Here is a 21,989-nt window from a genome sequence, read left to right on the forward strand (position 1 = left end):
TGGAGACAGAACAAAGTTTATTAGGAATGCCATAAGACAACACAAGACTAAACGAGAAAGACCAAGAAAAAACACAATAGAAACATACATGTAAGGAAGAAACTTTTTTTTTTTTTTTTGACACGGAGTCTCGCTCTGTCACCCAGGCTTGAGTGCAGTGGCACGATCTCAGCTCACTGCAACCTCTGCCTCGCAGGTTCAAGCGATTCTCCTGCCTCAGCCTCCCAAGTAGCTGGGATTACAGGCACGCGCCACCATGCCCGGCTAATTTTTGTATTGGCCAGGCTGGTCTTGAACCCCTGACCTCAGGTCATCCATTCACCTCGGTCTCCCAAGTTGCTGGGATTACAGGCGTGAGCCACCGTGCCTGGCCAGTATTTTGCCACAATTTAAAATAAATAAATGGTTTTTTTCAGGTTTGTGCTCAGACTCTCTTCTAAACAGTCACGTGGCGACTTACTCTTCTCCAGGCCTTGCTGCCGGCTTTTACATGTTTATTGTTTTTGCGTTCTTGTCATCTGCTCGGTAGATGGCAGCTTCCAGGTGCTCCTAAGGGGCCGGGAAAGAGAGTGAGAAGGCACGGAGGTTGCCAGGTCATCCCGTTTGGGGCCCCGCCCTCATCACCTCCCTCAACCGGGTCTCCTGCAACTCTTGGTGGGCCACCTCGGCCACCGTTTTGCCCTGAGCTTCCTGCTGCTGCAGCTGGGCAGTGCCTCCTTCTCAGAGGCCAGCTGCTGATAGGTGGCCACACACTGCTGCAGGTGACCCAGGTAATGGTCTCGCTGCTGCTGCAGACTCTGAGCCTCTTGGCTCTTCAGCTCCACCTGCAGGATAGGCGTCAGGGTAGGTAGTGGCTGGCTTCCAGATTCTGGGCCCATAAACAGGGTGGCGAGGGCACTGCGGGGCTCTGTCGCCTGCCCAGGCCCCTTGCCCTGGCCCCTTCCTCCAGGCCTAAATGACTGCCTCCCTTGCCTAGAGGCCCATGCCTCCCTCCCCAGCCTCAAATCTCACACCCTTCTTCCCACCATTTAAACTGTAGGCCACAGACTGGTGGAAAAGCGGAGGGAGCCAACCACCATCTGCTAAGTTGTGGTGAGGTCGTTCTGTATGATCTCCAGGGTTTCCACGCACCTTCGTCTGCTCCCCCCAGAGCTCGGCCTTCCGCCCCAGCTCCCCCAGCCTCTCCTCCAGCTCCTGCAGCCTCACCTCCAGTTCCTGCATCTTCTCCTCCTGGTGCCGCAGCCTCACTTCCTGCTCCCACATCTTCTCCTCCTGCCTCCGCATCTTCTCCTCCTGTTCCTGCATCTTCTCTTCCTGTTCCTGCATCATCTCCTCCTGCTCACGTATCTTCTCCTCCTGCTCCTGCATCATATCTTTCTGCTTCCGCACCTTCTCTTCCTGCCTCCACATCTTCTCCTCCTGCTCCCGTATCTTTTCCTCCTGCTCGCGCATCTTCTCCTTCTGCCTCCACATCTTCTCCTGCTCCCGTATCTTCTCCTCCTGCCTCCATATCTTCTCCTCCTGCTCCTGCCTCTTCTCCTCCTCTCGTATCTTCTCCTGCTCATGCATCTTCTCCTCCTGCCTCCACATCTTCTCCTCCTGCTCGTGCATCTTCTCCTCCTGCTCCCGTATCTTCTCCTCCTGCCTCCCCATCTTCTCCTCCTGCTCCCATATCTTCTCCTCCTGCCTCCCCATCTTCTTCTCCTGCTCCCTTATCTTCTCCTCCTGCCTCCACATCTTCTCCTCCTGCTCCCGTATCTTCTCCTCCTGCTGGTGCATCTTCTCCTTCTGCCTCCACATCTCCTCCTGCTCCTGTATCTTCTCCTCCTGCCTCCACATCTTCTCCTCCTGCTCCTGCCTCTTCTCCTCCTCCCGTATCTTCTCCTGCTCGTGCATCTTCTCCTCCTGCCTCCACATCTTCTCCTCCTGCTCCCGTATCTTCTCCTCCTGCTTGTGTATCTTCTCCTCCTGCCTCCACATCTTCTCCTCCTGCTCCTGCCTCTTCTCCTGCTCACGTATCTTCTCCTGCTCCTGCCTCTTCTCCTCCTCCTCCCGTATCTTTTCCTGCTCGTGTATCTTCTCCTCCAGCTCCCGTATCTTCTCCTCCTTCTCTCGCATCATCTCCTCCTGCCTCCGCATCTTCTCCTCCTGCTCCCGTATCTTCTCCTCCTGCTCTTGTATCTTCTCCTCCCGCTCCCGTATCTTCTCCTCCCTCTCCCGTATCTTCTCCTCCTGGCTCCACATCTTCTCCTCCTGTTGCTGGTTCAGGCGGTTCCACAACTCGTTCTCTTCCACCTGGGCTTGGAGCTTTGCTGACACACTCTGCAGCTCCTTACCCAGGTGGTCAGCCTCCGCCTGCAGCTGCTGCTGGAATAGTGAAAGTGTTGGTTTGAACCTCAGAAGGAAACAGACTCATGAGCTAGCCATATAAATGTAATCTATAGGACAGGCACGGGGGCTCACGCCTGTAATCCCAGCACTTTGGGAGGCCGAGGTGGGCGGATCACGAGGTCAGGAGATGGAGACCATCCTGGTTAACACAGTGAAACCCCGTCTCTACTAAAAATACAAAAAATTAGCCGGGTGTGGTGGCGGGCGCCTGTAGTCCCAGCTACTTGGGAGGCTGAGGCAGGAGAATGGCGTGAACCCGGGGGACGGAGCTTGCAGTGAACCAAGATTGCGCCACTGCACTCTGGCCTGGGCGAAAGAGTGAGACTCCAACTCAAAATAAATAAATAAATAAATAAATAAATAAATAAATGTAATCTATAAAATAATGGTTTTCATCCAGTATCCTTTAAAAAAATATTTTAAGCACTAACTCTGAGATTCTGATTCCCCAGGCAGGGCCCCAATTTGTACATTTTTAGCACACTCTAGAGGATTCTATGGTGGGACCAGAACAGGGACCCAAATTTTCCAGCTCTTGGCTGGAGCCTCCCCATACCCTGCATGATCCCTAGACCAGCTGGGTGGGGCTCCCACAACCCCCGGGGCTGCAGCCGCTCACCTGTGGCAGCAGGAGCTTGGCCCTCTCCAGCTTTCTTTTTAGCTCCTTTACGTTGAGCTGGATCTCAGACTTTTCAGATTCTACAAGTCGAAGTTTTTCTTGTAGTTCGGCATTTTTCTCCTTCAGCTCCTCATCGGTTATGCTATGGCCAGAGGCAGTAGAGAAAGGAATGAATGAAGAACAGAAAGGACCGCTTTGGTGATCAACCCTCTACTTTCAACCCACAACCACAGAACCGTGGCATTGGTAGGGACCCCAGGAATTAAAAGTCCCAGGTGGCAGGCCAGAGAGAAGACATGAGTTGCCTGAGGCTACCCCATGAGTCAGTGGCACAGCCTGAACTAGAGCTTCCCTGTGCACACATGAAAACCTGTAGGAGCCTCTCCCCATGCTCACCTGTACCCCCCACCTCCCAGCACACCACCCATGCTAAGGGCCCCCAGACCTCCCATTCCACCTTCCCCCATCCTACGTGTTCCTGTACAGTTCCAGACTCAGGGTGTCCCTCTCCTTTGTTAACTCCTCGATGTACTGCAAATAGAGAAAGGTTAAGTCAAGACAGAGCAGGCAGAGGAGTAGCTGGATGACCAGGAACAACAGCTACTGTGACTACTCCACAGTAAAACTCCCTCACTCTCAATCACACCTGACATGTTCTCAAGGCATTTCCAAGCCCATGGTCTCATTTGTTTTTCGTTTGTTTGTTTGTTTGTTTTGGCAGAGTTTCATTCTTGCTACCCTGACTGGAGTGCAATGGCATAATCTCGGCTCACCACAACCTCCGCCTCCTGGGTCCAAGTGATTCTCCTGCCTCAGCTTCCCGAGTAGCTGGGATTACAGGCGTGTGCCACCACACCCGGCCAGTTTTGTATTTTTAGTAGAGATGGAGTTTCTTCATGTTGGTCAGTCTAGTCTTGAACTCCTGACCTCAGGTGACCCACCCACCTCGGCCTCCCAAAGTGCTGGCATTACAGGCATGAGTGAGAGCACCCGGCCCTCATTTGTTTTTCAAAGAACTCAGTGAAGGTGGAAGGGACAGGGAAAGAGACTGAATTTAGGGCTGGCTAACAGGGGCCCAGAGAGATCAGATAATATTGCTATTGTTATTATTCTTATTACTACCACTGTTGGAACCTTTATTGAGTGCTTCACCAGGCACTATGCTAATAATCCTATTTAATCCTCATAACCTCCATAGGAGATGGTTACCATTATTATCTCTATTTTGTAGATGAAAAACATGTGGTATTAAAGGTTAAGTGCTGCCTAAGATCACCTACAGCTGGGATTTCAACACCCAGGTATATCTGATTCTCTAAGCCCATTCTTTCGCTGGAGGTAGGGGCACAGTTAAGAAGGAGGAAATTAATCCTTTGTTGAATTTTTGAAAGGATGATACGTTCGCATAGTCCAAAACTCAGAAAGTCCAGAAGGGAAATATCTCCCCCCAACACTGTGCCTCTATCCTGAGTTTTTTTTATGAATCCTTACAAACATGTTTTATGTATATTACCATAATACATACACACACACACATATATACCTGCTCCCTCTCTCCACACAAATAATAACATACTCAAGATACTCTTCTGCACCTTTATGGTAGAAGTACCCTAACCGCCACTTAGGACTTGGCCAAGGCCACAGCCAAGGATGGGCAGGGCGGTCACTTGGCCTCTGAGCTCTATGTCCAGTGCTCGCTCCCCACAGTGCTCCCCAACTCATCCGCAGCAGCCCACTCAGCCCCAGTCTGCCTCTAACAACCACACACAAAAGCAGCAAGAAATGGCAATGCTGCCTTCTGGGCAGGACACTCCATCCTACAGAAGGGAACTTTAGGCTCACTCCTCCATCTGCGAAGCTGGGCTCCCAGGGTATGGGGCAGTGGTTGGACTCACCTTATCCGCCTTCTCCTTCTGTGTAGTGACGGCAGAGAGAGCCTGCTCTAACTCTCCTGCAAACTTCCATGAATCATGCAGGCGGCCGATCAGATCCCTGGCCTCTCCTGGAATGAGAGACATTCAGATGTGGCCCAAAGGACTCCCCCTAAAGGCCTGTCAAAGTGCCAGGTTCAAGGATGATGGGGTGCCAGATTCCCACCTTCCAACTGCTTGACAGCTTGCTGGCTGTAATAGAGTGCCGTCTGAAGCTCGGTTTTCTGACATGTAAGGATTCGTATGGTATGAACCTGGGCCTTTGGGAGAAAAGACAAGCAAATGCTGAAAGAGAAGCAAAGAAACATTCCCCAGAGGACAGGAGGGAACTTCACACCCTCCACTCACCTCTAGCTCCCTCCTTAGAGCTTCCTGATGTTGGTGGTTTGCCTTCTTTTCCTATAGAAAGAGGAAGACAGAGCTCTTGCTAGGAGGAGGCAGAGATGGCACAGCAAGAGACATGCCCCCAGAATGGCACCACTGCCCCAGGACAGGCCCACCCATGGGACCAGTTTATCAGGGACCCTGTGGGGATGGGGTGGAATAAGGGGGGTGAGCCTTCTTCCCCAGGCTAGGAGTGGGGGAGATGAGACTGGGACCTCTACATCTGAGTGCCCCCAAACCCAGCGGTCGTGTCGTGAGCAAACAAAGAAATCACGTTACTTCTTCCAGCTGAGCTCGGTTCTGTTGTTTCTGTGGGGAGAGTCAAAGGAAGGTGACTGAGGGTGGCCCCCTCGACTCTATTCCCCAGGCCAGGAAGCGGTAGGCAGGGGTCAGGAATGGATTTAAAAGGCACAGTTCTCAGACCCAATGGGAACACAAACTGGTCAACTCTCCTCAACTCCCAAAGAAGAAGGATTTGGGTCTTTGTTGGTTTTTGCCCACAGCCATGGAACTCAAAGTCTGAAACTAGATTCTCTTGAAAAGACAGTAACAGAAACCTTCAGAGATGGAGTGTGAGAAAAGCCCACCCTTCTGCCAGCTTGTGATTTAGAAAGGTGCATTCATTCAGCAAACGTTGAGCACATACGGGCCAGGGACCATTCCTCACAGCGGGGATAGAGGTCAGAAAAGGCAGACAGGAGTCCTTGGCCCTGAGGTTTCCATTCTAGTGGGCCTTTAACTGTCAGGCTCTCAGAGCTAACAGAAACCTCTGATACTCTCTAACTCTACCTCAGGAAATGCATGCCCAAGAAGGAGAGTTTACAGCAGGCCCTGGACTAGGGATTAACATAAAAACACAATGATAAATCTCATTTAAACTTCACAAATACAAGTAAAACAATACCACTCCTGTTTTACAGATGTGAAAAGAGAGGCCCAAAGAGCTCAAGCAATTTGCCCTAAATCATATCCCTAGCAGATGGAGAGGTAGGATTCAAATCCAGAATTCTTAACCAGTACCTGGCAGTTCTTCCACAATCTTAACAATTACCCTCCACCACCCCTTGGGCCCTCTGTCCCCAGGAGCCTGGCCAGCCAAGACTCACATCCTCAGGTGAGTGGCAACCATCAGAAGTGGTTGTCTCAGGGTTAGTGCCATTATTTATTTTCTTCTTTTTGGTGTCACTTGCTCCTGCACCAACACTAGGGTTGGTCTGGGCATGATGGTCTCTCAACTGTGGAAAGGAAGAGCAGTGATACTCATGAGAACTACAAGCTCCTACAGTCACATCCTGCTTTACAGTTTATATTAAATACTCTTATAGACCATCTGATTTAATGCCACCAACTGTAGGAAATGTTGTCACAATCACTTAGTGACTGAGAGAGATTGATACCATGGCTGAAAAAAAAGGCAGTAATGGAACTTAAACTCAGTTTTCTGACTCTGAGCTCTGGGATTTTGCCACAAATCAGCAGCTGCCAGGGACCAAAACCAGAGACAGAGGTAGAAAAGCAAATATTAAGTAGGCAGGAACTGTACACCCTCACACGTCTGTTAGTGTTAAGAAGTACACCAGTACCTCTCAAACCTTTACACCAATGTATCCTCATGGCAGAAGGCAGCCTTTCTGTTAAATCCAGGAATTTAGCAGAAAGAGGACAACCCAAGCCTCATTTCAGAGAGAAGTCTTGTATACTCTTATAAATCTATGTGACTTTCATCCCTAAGTACATTAATGTTTCATCTCTCAATAGAATCAAGGGAAACTGATGCTTCAGAAAGATGCCCCATATTTATCCTGTGGCACTCAAAGTACCCCAGGTTGAGATGAGATGAGGAAGACTCAAGCTGTCAAGTCCAGTTTCCCAAGATCTGTTCCACAGAAGATAAGCAGATCTCACTCCAGAAACCAGTGACTGAGGGGCACTCTGGTCCCAGAACAATGGAGAATTCAAATCTGAGGTGCAGAACTCAGAAAAAATGTTAAAGTGTCTCTGGAGAGTAGAAGCCTGGGAGAAAACCCAACCCAACCCGTTCTCCCATTGCCACCCAGAGACACTGTCAACATGTGGAGCTCATGGGGGAGGTGTAGGCTTTTCACACTGTCAACGTCTGTGGTAAGGAAGTCAGGCAGCCTGAAACCTCTCTCTTCTAGGTCCCACGGTCCCCATTCCCCTTCCAGCTGGAAACCTGTGCTGCAACCAGAGGAAACAGAAGTGGGCAAGAACACTTGGGGGACTGGGTACTAAGACCAAAGGCTGGTCTCATGGTAGTAATGACAGTTTGTAGAGGTACTGTGACATCACTACATTCCACTCCTCGGTGGAGTGGCGGGGGTGGGGGGGACACATGAGTGCAATGCCCAAGTTGCCGCATTGAGACTGGGGAGGGGGGGTCACAAAATTGGGACCCATGTCCTTGGAGACATGACCCCAAAGAGCCCCGGGAGGTCAGGCTTGGGGCGGCAGGAGGTGAGGGCCAAGTAAGGAGCAAGGAGCCCCAGGAGTCACATCCCCAAAGTCACCCTGTGGCAACTGGTGAGGGCAGGTTCTGGGGCACCCAGGTCCTTGGGGATGTGAGCCCAAAGAGCCCAGGGAGGTCGGGTTTGGGGTAGCAGGAGGTAAGGGCACAGTATGGAGTTGGAAGCCCCGGGAGTCACCTGCTCAAAGTCACCCTGGGGTGCCAGGCAGGGCAGGGGCAGGACTCATGTGGGGGTTGGCCTGACTGACAAGATTTTGGTGTGGGGATCCCAGAGGTACTGGGGGGGCCCAGCCCGGTGTGCCTCAGGAGTGGCACAGACTGGCAGCAGTTCAGCTGTCAGAGGGGTCCTCAGCTTGGGTTGGGGTGCTGGTGCGTTTACCTTTTCCTTGGCCTCGGCCAATTTGTTCTGTCGGGTTTCTTTGTTCATCGTGGGTTGGGTAGGGAGGTGGGGTTGGGTAGGGGGGCGGGGATGGGTAGGGAGGTGGGGGTGGGTTGGGAGGTGGGGGTGTGTAGGGAGGTGGGGGTGTGTAGGGAGGTGGGGGTGTGTAGGGAGGTGGGGGTGTGTAGGGAGGTGGGGGTGTGTAGGGAGGTGGGGGTGTGTAGGGAGGTGGGGGTGTGTAGGGAGGTGGGGATGGGTAGGGAGGTGGGGGTGGGTAGGGAGGTGGGGGTGGGTAGGGAGGTGGGGATGGGTAGGGAGGTGGGGATTGTCAGGGATGTGGGGTTGGGGCCACATCAGCATGATCCAGGTGAGGACAACTATACGCCTCCAGTCACCTCTATGTCGCTGTGTGACTGAGCCAGAGGAGGCGTAACCAGGGCTGCACTAGAATGCAGAATAGGGGCGTGGCCTCAATGCTTGAAGCCCATTGGCCAATGAGAAAGATGAAAGGAAAAGGAGGCGTGGCCAGACAGCAGCGTGTCATGAAGGACCTGTGTTGTCACAAGGAAAGCTGCCCATGCAACTGCTGTACCCGCCCACTCCAGGAGAGGGGCGGGGCTGGCTTTCACTTGAAAAACTTTAAAACTTTATTACCTCAATTGAGGTACAAATCCTATTAAAATGGAAATTTTATAGTGTGCTTGATGATTGATAAAGCAGACTTTAGTATCCAACATTCCAATAAGATAAAGTAATCACAATGTTTTCTCTTTTTTGGAAAAACTTTCTCTTATTCTCCTACGTTAGTGTTAAGTTTAAAAAAAAAAAAAACAAGAAACATGTCTAATATCTTTAAAAACACAAAGCGTTTGAGCCAGGCGTGATGGCTCATGCCTGTAATCCCAGCACTTTGGGAGGCTGGGGCGGGTGGATCACCCGAATTCAGGAGTTCAAGACCAGACTGGCCAACATGATGAAACCCTGTCTCTACTAAAAATACAAAAGTAGCTGGGCATGGTGGCAGGTGCCTGTACTCCCAGCTACTGGGGAGGCTGAGGCAGGAGAATCCCTTGAACCTGTGAGGCAGAGGTTGCAGTGAGCCAAAATCATGCCACTGCACTTCAGCCTGGGCTACAGAATGAGACTCTGTCTCTAAATACATACGTACACACACACACACACACACACACAAAGCTTTCCGTTTAATAAGCACTCAAAATTCTTTACAAGGTTAAAGCAAATACAGGACCTTTCTAAAGTAAGGCTAAATGCTAAGTGATGGGGGAGAGAAAAAGGACATAAATAACTCCCACTCTCATGAGGTTAATCACTAAATCCTATTTTTCTAGAATCACCTGGCCTCTAAGCCCTGAAAATGAAACTGAATTTCTCACTAGATACTTGGCTATGACTTGCAATCATGAAAACCAAGAATTGTGTTATGTCACTGTGTATTGCTTGTTACCTGGGATCAAGCATTGACTTTTTCATGATTTGCTCCATTACCTGTGTGCTTCTTATCTCAGACCAAACTAAGCTTTTTTATAGAGTTCTACAATTTACAGTTAGTATGTAAGAGTGGCTCTCAAACATACAGTCTCTGGACCAGGAGCACCTGGGAACTTCTTGTAAGTGTAAATTCTCAGGCCCCACCCTAGACCTGATGAATCAGAAACTCTGGAGTAGGGCCCAGCAATCCGTGCTGCAATAAGCTGTCCAGGTGTTCAGGAACCTCTGCCATACAGCAGGTAGAAAAATGTGTTTCCTTCTGTAGGTCCAAAGCCAGGGATACTATATGTTCTGTCTTGATATGAAACAATTACATGGGGCTCTCCTTTTTTGGTGTTATAGGGACAACCATGTATGAGGTCTCTAAGCAGAAGTTCACACCCTTATTGGGGTGATGCTGGCATATAGGAGTGTGTGTGTGTGTGTGTGTGTGTGTGTGTATTTGTTTTGAGACAGGATCTCACTCTGTTGCCCAGGCTGGAGTGCAGTGGTGTGATCTTGGTTCACTGCAACCTCTGCCTCCCAGGCTCAAGCAATCCTCCTGCCTCAGCCTCCCAAGTAGCTGGGACAAAAGGTGCACACTGCCGTGCCTGGCTAATTTCTGTATTTTTTGTAGAGGTGGAATTTTTCCATGTTGCCCAGGCTGGTCTTGAATTCCTGAGCTCAAGCAATCTGCCTGCCTTGGCCTCCCAAAGTGCTGGGATTACAGGCATGATCAGGCATATGTTTTTAATGACCACTTTGCCAAAAGTCAATTAGTTAAATCATCTGTTCAACCAAATGACCAATTCACTGAAATTACTGAATTCATCATGTTAATATATTGGCAATATTTTTCTTCTTCTATTTATAAAGTTATAGCAATTGATATTCATAAAAATATTGGATGGGGACTTTTAAAAATAGATTTTGAAGGTCTCTGGTTCATCTTACTTGATGGGTTATAAAGACAAAACCAAAACAGCATTTTAAACAATATTTAATTTGTGTCAAGCCAAAAGAATAAGTAGTAGAAGAGACTGAATATGTCATAGCTTAAGCTGCAGACCTTGAAAGGGGAAGTCTAAGGACAGAAAAAGAGAAGATGTTAGGGGAAGAGTTGGGGGAGGGACTGAGAGTAGGGGGAGGCAGAGGAGGTATGTGGAGTCTGGGATGGTATGGGGTGGGGCTGAGGAAATTCAGGGGGGCTGTGGTGCAGGGAAGAATCTGAAGACCCAGGAGGACCTCCTTCCCCAGTTCCCTAGAGCTGCCTTATGTCTCATTGTTTATCTTCTATGTGTTGCTATAGACTTTATAAATAGTTAAACAAGTTTTAGCAACATTGAAAATTTCAGGTCATTGATTTCACTGTATATTAGTCATTGGAAATTCTTCCAGTAAAATGGGCTTTGGTAAATTGCCTGGAGCTATTGCATCTCATGGTCCATCATGTGCAGACGTTGCCCAAGGTGCCAATGGGATGTTATACATAGTTGGTCCATTTAGAGGAAGGAAGTCAATTGTGTTTGGGAGAGAAGTGCAGGAATAGTTCAATCAGAGTGGGCTAAATGGCAAAACACAGACAGGAAGGCCAGTAGAAGACTGGGGAAGAAACTATTCTGTGGTTGGTATCAAAAACAGCTCTGAGAAGCATGCGGTCCTTATCTGCAAAAGAAAGGTGGGCCATGACATACCTGGCAATGTGCATATTCTGTTTATTTTGGTGGATAAAACCACTGGCTTGGGATTCTGCTAGCTTTGAATCTACCACTATCTTAACTAATATAGATTTTTCTCTGCACAGGAAAAGTTCCTACTTTCTCAGATGACTGAGGAAAAATGCCCTGTAAATTTCCACAATGTCCATTATGGTTTCTGAAGAGGTCAATTAAGAGTGCCGCTCTAGAGCTGAGTAGCTCAGCTCTACTGTAAGAGTCCAGCAGCACCTGTTCAAAACTCAGAAACAACTTTTTTATTTTTATTTTTTTCTGGTGTCAAAGTCAGAATTTGCAGATTCCATCTAAAAGAAGCTCAGGCTTGATTCTTTTCCTAACAAAAAGAGAAGATCCTAAATATGTATATATATTCAGAAGACTATAAATGTATGTGCATAAATAGAATAGTCGCTTACTACTCTTACCCTATTAGATAAAAAATTTAAGATATGCACTTTTTTTTTTTTTTGAGATGGAGACTCATTCTGTCACCCAGGATGGAGTGCAGTGGCACGATCTCAGCTCACTGCAAGCTCTGCCTCCCAGGTTCATGCCATTCTCCTGCCTCAGCCTCCCAAGTAGCTGGGACTACAGGTGCCCGCCACCATGCCCAGCTAATTTTTTTTTGTATTTTCAGTAGAGACGGGGTTTCACTGTGTTAGCCAGGATGGTCTCGATCTCCTGACCTCGTGATCTGCCTGCCTCATCCTCCCAAAGTGCTGGGATTACAGGTGTGAGCCACAACTCCTGGCCAAGATATGTACTTTTTATATGTTTCCAAATACTATTTTTGCTGTTGGAGTTTCATATATGCAGCACAGTGTCCCTAAAGACCTGGTCAATAATTGTTGACTTGAATTTGAAATTTTAAGCTCTCCCAAAGAAAGTTATCAGATATGCCAAGATGCAAACTTAGTGTAAAAATATGGTGATAATTTTCTTTCATGAGCAAACAACTACTTTGGGAAATACATTTAATTAGAAAACTTTTCAAGCTAAAGACAACATTTCTTTTGGAGAAATTGCGTGGCTAAATTTTATAACTTGGCAAACATGCTTTGCTGATAGCAAATAAGTAAGCTTTTCCTACAAATAATGCTTTTGTATTCAACACAGTGGATTTTTAGTCCACGTTAGGAATGCTAGTTTTTAAAAAATGTTGCATAGTAAGTTGGTACATGTATATGCACAGACATACACATAAAGTGAACATTAAATTGAATCATAGAAATATATTTATGGGCTGGGCATGGTGGCTTATGCCTGTAATCTCAGCACTTTGGGAGTCCGAGGCAGGCAGATCACGAGGTCAGCAGTTCGAGACCAGACTGGCAACCATGGTGAAACCTAGTCTCTACTAAAAATACAAAAATTAGCTGGGCGTGAGGGTGGGCGTCTGTAATCTCACCTACTTGGGAGGCTGAGGCAGGAGAAGTGCTCGAACTCAGAAGGCGGAGAAGGTTGCAGTGAGCCAAGATCATGCCACTGCACTCCAGCCTGAGCCACAGAGCAAGACTCCATCTTGGGGGGAAAAAAAGTATGTATATATATATATACAATTAATAAGACTGATGTCTTATTAATTGAAGAAAGCAGGTGAATAATACTGTATAAAGACTGATCCCTGTTTATGATAAGTATGTGTGTGCATGTACATTTAAGCATATAAAGTCTAAGTACATATCTGCATATTAACCTTTTCCATAGCTATGAGTTATACCAAAAGAAAAGCAAAGAGAAGTTGTTTGTAATTAGAGCTGCATTATAGGTTCATTTTATTTGCATATGACAATTGTTCTTGAGCCATTCAATGTGATATTGTCTGTTTCTATTTGCCATTTGTATTGGTACCAGCCATGTTCTTCAGAGCACTCTTGAGGTGGTAAGAGTTCCTAAAGATGGTAAGTAAAATGAAGGGGAGATCAAAATCTTCAAATTCTATGGTTCTTAGTGACTCTTTCCTGATGATAGACTTGAGTTGCCATAGGTCCTTACTGAGCTGCCTGTTATTTGTATCAATTATATCTCCAAAGTGCTCTGAAATCCTCAGTGAATACAACAGTAGGTAAAGAAATAGCCAGTCCTTATGAGGACTTAGTGATTTTTAATTTTTATACAGCTCTTTCCTTCTAGGACAGCTCAGATTACTTTATGGAAATTTTCTCAAATCACACGGAATCCCTGTGAGAAGTAAGATAAGGAATTTTTTATCAAACTTAAGAGAATATGATATAATTTTCACACCTTTAGAGGTGGCAATAGAAGAAATACTATAGAAACAAATCAGGGAACATTAACTTGGAAAATTAAAGTAAAATAAATGAATAATTATTGCTGCATGCATTGTCATACACTCTTCCCCTTTATAACTTGAGTAGTAATACTTAATAGCACTAGTGAGGCATTCTCAGCAAATGGCTGAAGCCTGCTATCATTGAAGTATATTGGATCACTCAGTTCTCAAAATAATCCCTTGAAGTTGGTAGTTTTCTATCTTACAAGTGAAGATCTACAGCATAAGGAAATTGAGTAAATGGCCCAAAGTTACACAGTTAGTAAAAGGAAAGCCTGAGATTTTAATTCACCGTGTCTATCTAACTTCAAAATTTATTCATTCATTCATCACATGAGTATAATCCATCTACCAGGCATATTAGGCACCTCTGGGCATTAATCTTACCTTCCAGGAGCTTTTATTTGAAGAAATTTAATAATACACTCATAGGTGGTCCAAATAATGTTTTCTATATTTAAATAAATTTGTAAAATATGGAGTAGAAAAGTTTAAGGTTTTTGTATTTTGTTTGTTTAGAGAGACAGGGTCTTGCTCTGTTAGCCAGGTTACAGTGCAGTGGCATAATCCTAGCTCACCCTAAACTCAAAATCTTGGGCTCTAGCAGTTCTCCTGCATCAGTTTCCTGAGTAGCTAGGACCACAAGCACATGCAACCACAACTAGCTAATTTTTTGAAGCAACTTTTTTTTTTTTTTTTTTTTTTTTTTTCTGGTGGAGATGGGGTCTCGCCGTGTCACACAGGCTGGTCTCAAACTCCTGGCCTCAAGTGATCCTCCTGCTTTGGCCTCTCAAAGTGCTGGGATTTATAGGCATGAGCCACTGCATCCAGCCTGTCATTTGTCTGTACTGCATTTCTTAGCATAGTTTAATATTTTATGCTATATTATGAAAGTTCTAGGCTAGGAAATAGTAAGCAGTTTTTCTTTTTCCTTTCTTGTTTTTATTTTTCTTTTCTTTTTTTTTTTTTTTTGAGATGGAGTCTCCCTCTGCTGCCCAGGCTGGAGTGCAGTGGCACAATCTTGGCTCACAGCAAGCTCCGCCTCCCGGGCTCACGCAATTCTCCTGCCTCAGCCTCCCGAGTAGCTGGGACTACAGGCGCCCGCCACTGCGCCCGGCTAATTTTTTGTATTTTTAGTAGAGACGGGGTTTCATCGTGTTAGCCAGGATGGCCTCGATCTCCTGAACTCATGATCCACCTGCCTCAGCCTCCCAAAGTGCTGGGATTACAGGCGGCCACCGCGGCTGGCCAATAGTAAGCAGCTTTTCTAAATGGTTTGGATCACATACCCTTTCCCGTCCGCGGGGTGTCTCTCGAGATGAAGTTCTATGGAAGTGCTTTTTAGGGCACTTTGCAAAACCTTGAGTAGGTCCTTCTTGTGGTCTGGTCCCAGCTTTCTCCTCAGTCCTCAACTCCCTGTTGCTATATTTTCTCAGTTATAAGGTTTCCTAGCTTTACCTTCTTTCTTCATTCTAAATTATAAGCTGCTGTCGGATTTATATTTCTAAACCTTGGCTCCAAACACTTTACCCTGCTGCTCATGAGTGAAACTGAATTTCCTTCCCTCTTCATACTAAAATAATTCCAGATGAGCCAAAGGCTTAAGTGGTGTAAAAAAAAAGAAAGACTATAAAATCAGTGGAAGAAAACATAGCTGAATTAATTGAAAATTTTGTGGTGACAGGCTGGGCGTGGTGGCTCACGCCTGTAATCTCAGCCTTTGGGAGGCCAAGGCGGGTGGATCACAAGTTCAGGAGATAGAGACCATCCTGGCTAACATGGTGAAACCCCATCTCTACTAAAAATACAAAAAATTAGCCAGGCGTGGTGGCGGGCGCCTGTGGTCCCAGCCACTTGGGAGGCTGAGGCAGGAGAATGGCGTGAAGCCAGGAGGTGGAGCTTGCTGTGAGCCCGAGATCGCGCCACTGTGCTCCAGCCTGGGTGACAGAGGGAGGCTCCGTCTCAAAACAAACAAACAAACAAAAAACCATTTGTAGTGACAACATTGCTTCTAAACAGGATGTTAAACTACAAAGCCATAAATACAACTTAGGAAAATTTGATGAAATAAAAATGAAAATCACTTATTGCCAGAAATAACGTAAGTCTCAACAAATTCCGACAAGACTTATAGTCAATGGCTGATTGACTTCCATAATAAAGGGGCTCATTTAAATCCATAAGCAAAGGACAAAATCATAGGCCCTTCATATTCATTTCTCCAGCAGTTTCATTGTTAAAATTTTCCTCTGAATATCATCACTTACAGACTCCAAGATAATTATAGAAGGATGTCTATTGCAGTATTGTTTGTACTAGTTAATAAAAGCAGAAAAGATATTAATATCCATTATTTAGTAACTAGTTACATAAACTAACACAATGCAGTCAGTTTTTTAAAAAACAGTGGATCTATATTGCTGGTATGAGCAGAGCTCCAAGGAATGTTAATTGTGAAAGCACGAGTCCACTAAAAACAGTTCTTATATATTTTTTTCCTGTAAAATGCCCAAGAAACTATTTATGGTGGGTATATTAGACAAATGAGAATCAGCGAACCAGTACTAGGGTAGAGATTTTACTTTTCATCCCTTTCAGAGTTGTGTGCCTATACTACCTTTCTTAAAAATTAAAAAAAAACAAGTGAAGAGGAAAATAAAACACCTGTATTTATTACAGATTATAAACTGAACTGCTTATTTTGCTTTTATAGGGTACTTGGGCCTCTGACTCAAATCTGTTTTTTACAACTTTATTTCTCATTATATGTTCTTCCCGCAATCTCTGGATGGATTGAAATGCATGCTCGGCACCACACCACTCTAGACATTTTGGGTCTCCTTCTCTCCTTCACTATTTTTTTTTTTTTTTTTTTGAGATGGAGTCTTGCTCTGTCGCCCAGGCTGGAGTGCAGTGGCATGATCTTGGCTCACTGCAAGCTCTGCCTCCCAGGTTCATGCTATTCTCCTGCCTCCACCTCCTGAGTAGCTGGGACTACAGGCACCCGCCACCATGCCCGGCTAATTTTTTTTTTTTTTTGTATTTTTAGTAGAGACGGGGGTTTCACTGTGTTAGCCAGGATAGTCTCGATCTCCTGACCTTGTGATCCACCAGCCTTGGCCTTCCAAAGTGCTGGGATTACAGGCATGAGCCACCATGCCGGGCTCCCAGGTTCACTTCTGTTGGGACACTTCTGTCTTGGACTTCGTGGTATATTTCTGGGTTGCCTGCTGCCCCTTAGGTGAAGAAGAGCAGGATCTGGGATGAATGCACTTTGTAACCTCCTGGAGTGCTCAGCACGGAGCCATGCTCAGAAATGGCCAGAAGCTGTTTGTGGCACATTAGCATGCCTGACAGATGCAGCATCGAGGGAGACTTGATGACCCGTGGTGTCAGTGAGCAAGAGTAGAAACAACGGCTGTCACACATAGTCATTAGGAAGGGAAGTGGGTGCAACATTTTTAGAGGACTGATGACTGGCTGTTAGTTTTGCTCAGCATATATATGTGTGTGTGTATATATATATATATGTACTGCTGTGTGTTTGGAATGGAGCAGGACACTCAGGCCATGAATGCATAACATCTTGATAATCAGTCTACGTCTGAGGCTGAGGGACTCCTTCAGGTCCAAATGGCAGAATTGGTGACTGCCCCAGAATAGAGGCACTGTCTCTGGACTCCTGGCTTCATTCTCCTCACCGAGTACCACACTACTACAAGAGCCTCATTGTGTCTGAAGCTCCCAGTGAACAAGGTTAAAGTCCACCCATTCAGGTGTCACTCATCATTTGTATAATCTGGGAGTTGCATTCCTGAGTGGCTGACCCCTTTTCAGAAGCTGCCTAGTTGAGATGTCACTTCTCTGACAGTGAGGCACTTAAGCTCAGAGAGAAAATCACAATGTGCTCCCCCCCGTCAAATTTTCCCTAACAATTAACGCGGCACTAACTTGACACCCTCTTTCCTTGTTTGGCTTTGTAAACCCCTGTCCCTTTTCCTATTAATTCCAGACATCAATATTTTCTTTCACACAACTGCCACCATTCAGGCATGGAACAGTTTGTACATTATGTAGTTGTCAAAATGCCTGGGGATTACCCAGTATGCCTTGCCTGTGAGAAACTGACACCACCGAGGCCTAGTTTTGAGATGATTATTTTGAAAGTACGCTGACAAGCATGAAGACCTGATCCTAGAGTGGTAATTTCATTTAATTAAAGGCCTCTTTTTATTATAGTTTTCCCCCACTTTTTGATATATATATATATATGTATATATATATATATATCTCAGAATGATTGTGAAAGTCAGCCTCACCAGATGTGTTCTCTTTTGCTGTAAGAGGGAGGGGGTGGGGGTGGGCGGATCGCACTGTCACTAGTGAGCATTTCACTGAATGGCTGTGAATGCATTCATGTTTACTGTTCTTCTCAGAACTGCCCCTGAACACAGCATGTGTGTGTGTGTGCGTGCGTGCACATGTGCATGTCCAAGTTTAAAATACAGACTGATGGGCTTCTACTCCTATGCTATCAAACTTAAAATGTGAGATTTGACTATGTATATGTGTATATTTGCAGCTGATTTAATTTTTGTTTAAAGTTAGTACCCTTGCAATACTGGAAGGCTGACTTCTCAAAATTGTGCCTTTACTTAGTCTAGTAAGGCTTTAAACCATGGCTGCTATTTTACTTCATAGCGATGTTAATTTCAGTTCAAATACCTGGGAAATGTAGTGCATTGCATTTTCAGTAATATTTAGTACTGGAGCTAAATAGAAATATTAAAAGGAGCTGAAAAAATAAAAGATTGAAGTGATAATGCATGATGGATATTAATGATTTGATAAATGTTGTGACAGAGTAGCCTAAGTAAATTTTGATATAATATTGTTAGACTATATTGGCTTGAGGTTGATATCAGCAATTCATTTCAATAAATATTCTGGGGACCTACCTTGGGTACTGTCCAAGGCACAGGGGAGATATCAGTGAACAGACTGGGGCTGTTGGTCTTTGTATGCTTATTCACTGTGCCGTGTTTCAAAATTAACTATAGTATCATAACTCCCCAAGTTAGATTTTCTTTCTTTGTAGCGTTATCAGCTGGCCTTCATTTATTTCCTCATTAAGGAGATTGCTCATTCATTTGTGCCTTCTTCACCCACTGTTCACTAGGTAGTAATGAACAAGTGTATTCCAAGCATTGTAGCATGAGACGCACATGCATGTAACACACACACAATACATAATCCATGTATTATGTTTGGGGCATTTTTTTAACTTTGATTGATCTGAAAAGCATGGAGGAGGGTCTGCCATCAGCCCTTCTTTTTGCTTTGGGCAGAGTAACTGGAGGGACATTATTAATTTTTTTTTTTTTTTTTTACGGAGTCTCGCTCTATCGCCCAGGCTGGAGCGCAGTGGCGCCATCTCAGCTCACTGCAAGCTCCGCCTCCCAGATTCACTCCATTCTCCTGCCTCAGCCTCCCCAGTAGCTGGGACTACAGGCACCTGCCACCATGCCTGGCTAATTTTTTTGTATTGTTAGTAGAGATGGGGTTTCACCGTGTTAGCCAGGATGGTCTCGATCCCCTGATCTCGTGAATCCGCCCACCTCGGCCTCCCAAAGTGCTGGGATTACAGGCGTGAGCCACTGTGCCCGGCCCTTTTGGCGTCTGTTTCAAAGTTCCCAGGGAGGAGCCGGGCAGGTCAGCGGTGTCGGCGCTGAGGCCAGGTGAGGGCCTGGCTGATGTGGAGTTCAGCTGGCCTGGCGGAGACAATGTTGGCTGCTTTAGTGCAGGGGTGGGGAGGCAGCAAAGAATGGCAACTTTGTCAATTTAATCTCTATGCCTCCAGTTTCACTTGTAGCCCCATTGTGCCTTGTTTCGAGCCAGTGATTCCCGAGATTTATTTATTATGATTATATTTTCAAGTACAGGATTCTGTTGAATCAGCCATCTGGCGAAATGTTTGAAACTGATTTCTTTCACTTTTCATTGACTTGCTGCGGTTCCTAGGAGGGGTGGCTTCTCTCCAGGACTTCTGACCCTGTTAGCTGGTGCTGGTGGATTTTACTTCTTGAATTTTTGTGAGTAGTATAGGGGTGACCTACCCACAATGAAACAAAACAAAAATGTTCAAGGAGCCCATTTATATTCTACCACTAAAGGGAAAAAAGAATCATTCATTTACCCCAAATTGTTTTATGTCTCCCTCCATCCTCCACCTTTGAGGCCTTTAATCTCTGTGCAGGGAGACATTAGCCTGGGGAGTGGGGAAAGGATCTTTATTTAGTGAAGGTCCCAGGCTTTTACATGTATTTTAAAATTCTGTCTTGTTTCCTTTTTCTTTTAAAGGCACAAGTGATCCTTATGTGAAATTTAAGCTGACTGGGAAGGTGCTGTACAAAAGTAAAGTCATATATAAGAACTTGAACCCAGTTTGGGATGAGATAGTTGTATTGCCAATACAAAGCCTTGATCAAAAGCTACATGTGAAGGTAATCACAGACGGCTTTTAAATCTGCTCCTTTATTAAAAACATTTCTCAGCAGTTTCTCATGTCCTCTTAGAAGTGAACTTGCCAAAATTAATTATTTTATTAGGCCAGATTTAAAATGTTAATATAGGAGAAATTCCTTATACTGTTTGTTGAAACTCTATGTTTCTCTTCAATGAGATGTACTCCAGTGAAAATCAGAGTGAAAATAATATCTATCTATATACATTGATTGTATTTAAATCTACCAAATGTGGAAGAATTATTACTGGTAGTGCCATGGTGACAAGTACTAAAGCCTTTCTCATTAGGAATATCTTTATACTTAACAGAGCTTCAAGCCACCAGTTGTAAGCACCAATTGCTACAACATCTGGGTTAAAACTGCATGAGTTGAGTGCAGGATGAGATTGCTATAGAAAATTTAGCAAATTTCTATTTAATTGGCAGATCTGCTCACTGTGGAAAATGCTAAATTTTAATGACAGGCTATTTAAACTACAGAGCGTGGTCCATTGTGCATAACATTTCAATGGGTATAAATACTGCCTTAAAAGAAATTGTTGCTGTTATTTTGATCATAGTAGGCAAAATGGGCAAGATTGAATAATTTTGTTCTCTGCATTGGCTTGACTAAATTTCTCTTTAACTATACTATGCAAAGTATTTCAGGATCTGAAAGAGTGATTTCAAAATTTCCAACCTATTGCATTTGTTAATAATTTGATAAACTCGGTTGTTTTACTATAATAATGTGTTATTGACCTCTGCCCTCTTTGTAGGTATATGATTGAGATTTAACCACATCTGATTTCATGGGTCCTGCATTTGTCATTCTCAGTGATCTTGAGCTTAACAGGTACCGTAGTTTTACTTTGTAATTGTTATTGATGAATTTTAGAGGGAACTCATGATAATGTTAAATGGTGCTGTTGAGGTCAAATGACAAAAACATCATATCTGAACAAATGAAAGAGAGCTTTAAAGTGTTATAACTCTCAGTGTATTTTTAAGGATTTTTGCTTTCTAGGTGCCAAATATATTTGTCAGATGTTAAGTATTTTATAATGCAAAGTGTGTATTGGATTTCATACTTTCATTTGTTAATACTCAGTTTCATTAACCTAACTTAAAATTAAAACAAGTGTTTACATTTTATTTGGGTGGTAAGGGAGGGGGGTCAGTTAACCAACTGTTGAATTAAACAATGCCAAACAGGTTCTCTACCCTGAATATAATTGTTTTATTTTCACTAAATTTTGTGCTTTCTTAACATTGTGTCTAATCCTTATTCAGAGGTAGGAGACTTTTACCATAAGCTCCTGATGCGTGTAGGTCAATACAATCCTGTAATACATGGTAGCATTATTTGTTGCTTTTTGCTTTTAGAACAACTGAACATATTTTAAGACTGGAAGATCCAAACAGTTTAGAAGATGACATGGGAGTGATCATCTTAAATTTGAACCTAGTGGTAAAACAGGGTGATTTCAAGAGACATGTGAGTATCTTTTGAAATGGCTCATTTTGTCCTGTGTAAGCAGCTCATTGCAAGTGTCCTTTGATAGCTAGCAGATGACTGATTATTTTTGCAATTATTTTAGGGGGGTGAAACATATTATGGAGTCTTAAAATATCTGTTTTTTAATACAGTGCTATTTTTTGAAGCACTGGAAAGGAAACTCGTTAAGGAATTATTTCTTTTGTGTTATTAAGATGATCGGGCATACATTTGCAGCATTTTGATTTCTTCTTTCTTTTTTTACTTTTAGCTACCAAGTTTTCCATTGGGAGTTCTT

General features: G+C 44.8%; 2 protein-coding genes across 9 annotated transcripts in view; one reads left to right on the forward strand and one right to left on the reverse strand.

Moving 5' to 3' along the window:
• Positions 1-8,742, reverse strand: LOC129028677 (golgin subfamily A member 6-like protein 1). Of its 4 annotated transcripts, none has more exons than XM_054474305.2 (10): positions 8,193-8,742; positions 6,435-6,563; positions 5,608-5,637; positions 5,293-5,343; positions 5,111-5,204; positions 4,909-5,015; positions 3,483-3,541; positions 3,011-3,152; positions 1,207-2,367; positions 1-549 (listed from the first exon to the last, which is right to left on the reverse strand). In XM_054474305.2, exons 1-10 carry the CDS (start codon positions 8,550-8,552, stop codon positions 487-489), a joined length of 2,196 nt encoding a protein of 731 aa, XP_054330280.1. In that variant the 5' UTR covers positions 8,553-8,742; the 3' UTR covers positions 1-486. The 4 variants fall into 4 exon arrangements, with proteins under 4 accessions (XP_054330280.1, XP_054330278.1, XP_063509268.1 ...); XM_054474303.1 differs by having other exon boundaries at positions 1,207-2,364; positions 8,193-8,606; XM_063653198.1 differs by lacking the exon at positions 5,608-5,637 and having other exon boundaries at positions 1,207-2,364; positions 8,193-8,601.
• The window catches only part of LOC129028688 (multiple C2 and transmembrane domain-containing protein 2-like), a 58,247-nt gene continuing 43,572 nt past the window's right edge, over positions 7,315-21,989 (forward strand). For 2 of the 5 annotated variants that reach the window (XM_054474342.1, XM_063653287.1), the window contains exons 1-4: positions 7,677-7,869; positions 20,049-20,191; positions 20,973-21,049; positions 21,580-21,691. In XM_054474342.1, coding sequence (XP_054330317.1) covers positions 21,006-21,049; positions 21,580-21,691 — 156 coding nt within the window. In that variant the 5' untranslated portion in view covers positions 7,677-7,869; positions 20,049-20,191; positions 20,973-21,005. Of the gene's footprint in view, positions 7,450-7,676; positions 7,870-13,248; positions 13,297-19,199; positions 19,781-20,048; positions 20,192-20,972; positions 21,050-21,579; positions 21,692-21,989 lie in introns of those variants that run through there. The other 3 variants (XM_054474343.1, XM_054474344.1, XM_054474345.2) reach the window with 3 other exon arrangements.

This window comes from Pongo pygmaeus, chromosome 16 (genome assembly GCF_028885625.2).
Source record: "Pongo pygmaeus isolate AG05252 chromosome 16, NHGRI_mPonPyg2-v2.0_pri, whole genome shotgun sequence".
Taxonomy (NCBI): domain Eukaryota; kingdom Metazoa; phylum Chordata; class Mammalia; order Primates; family Hominidae; genus Pongo; species Pongo pygmaeus.

Coding starts and splice junctions, on each gene's coding strand:
- LOC129028677 (XM_054474305.2), bottom strand. CDS start 8,552: ATGCTGATGTGGCCCCAACCCCACATCCCTGACAATCCCCACCTCCCT. Junction 5,638..6,434: donor GTTGCCACTCACCTGAGGAT/GTGAGTCTTGGC, acceptor CTCTCCCCACAG/AAACAACAGAACCGAGCTCA. Junction 5,205..5,292: donor CTCTAAGGAGGGAGCTAGAG/GTGAGTGGAGGG, acceptor TTTCTCCCAAAG/GCCCAGGTTCATACCATACG.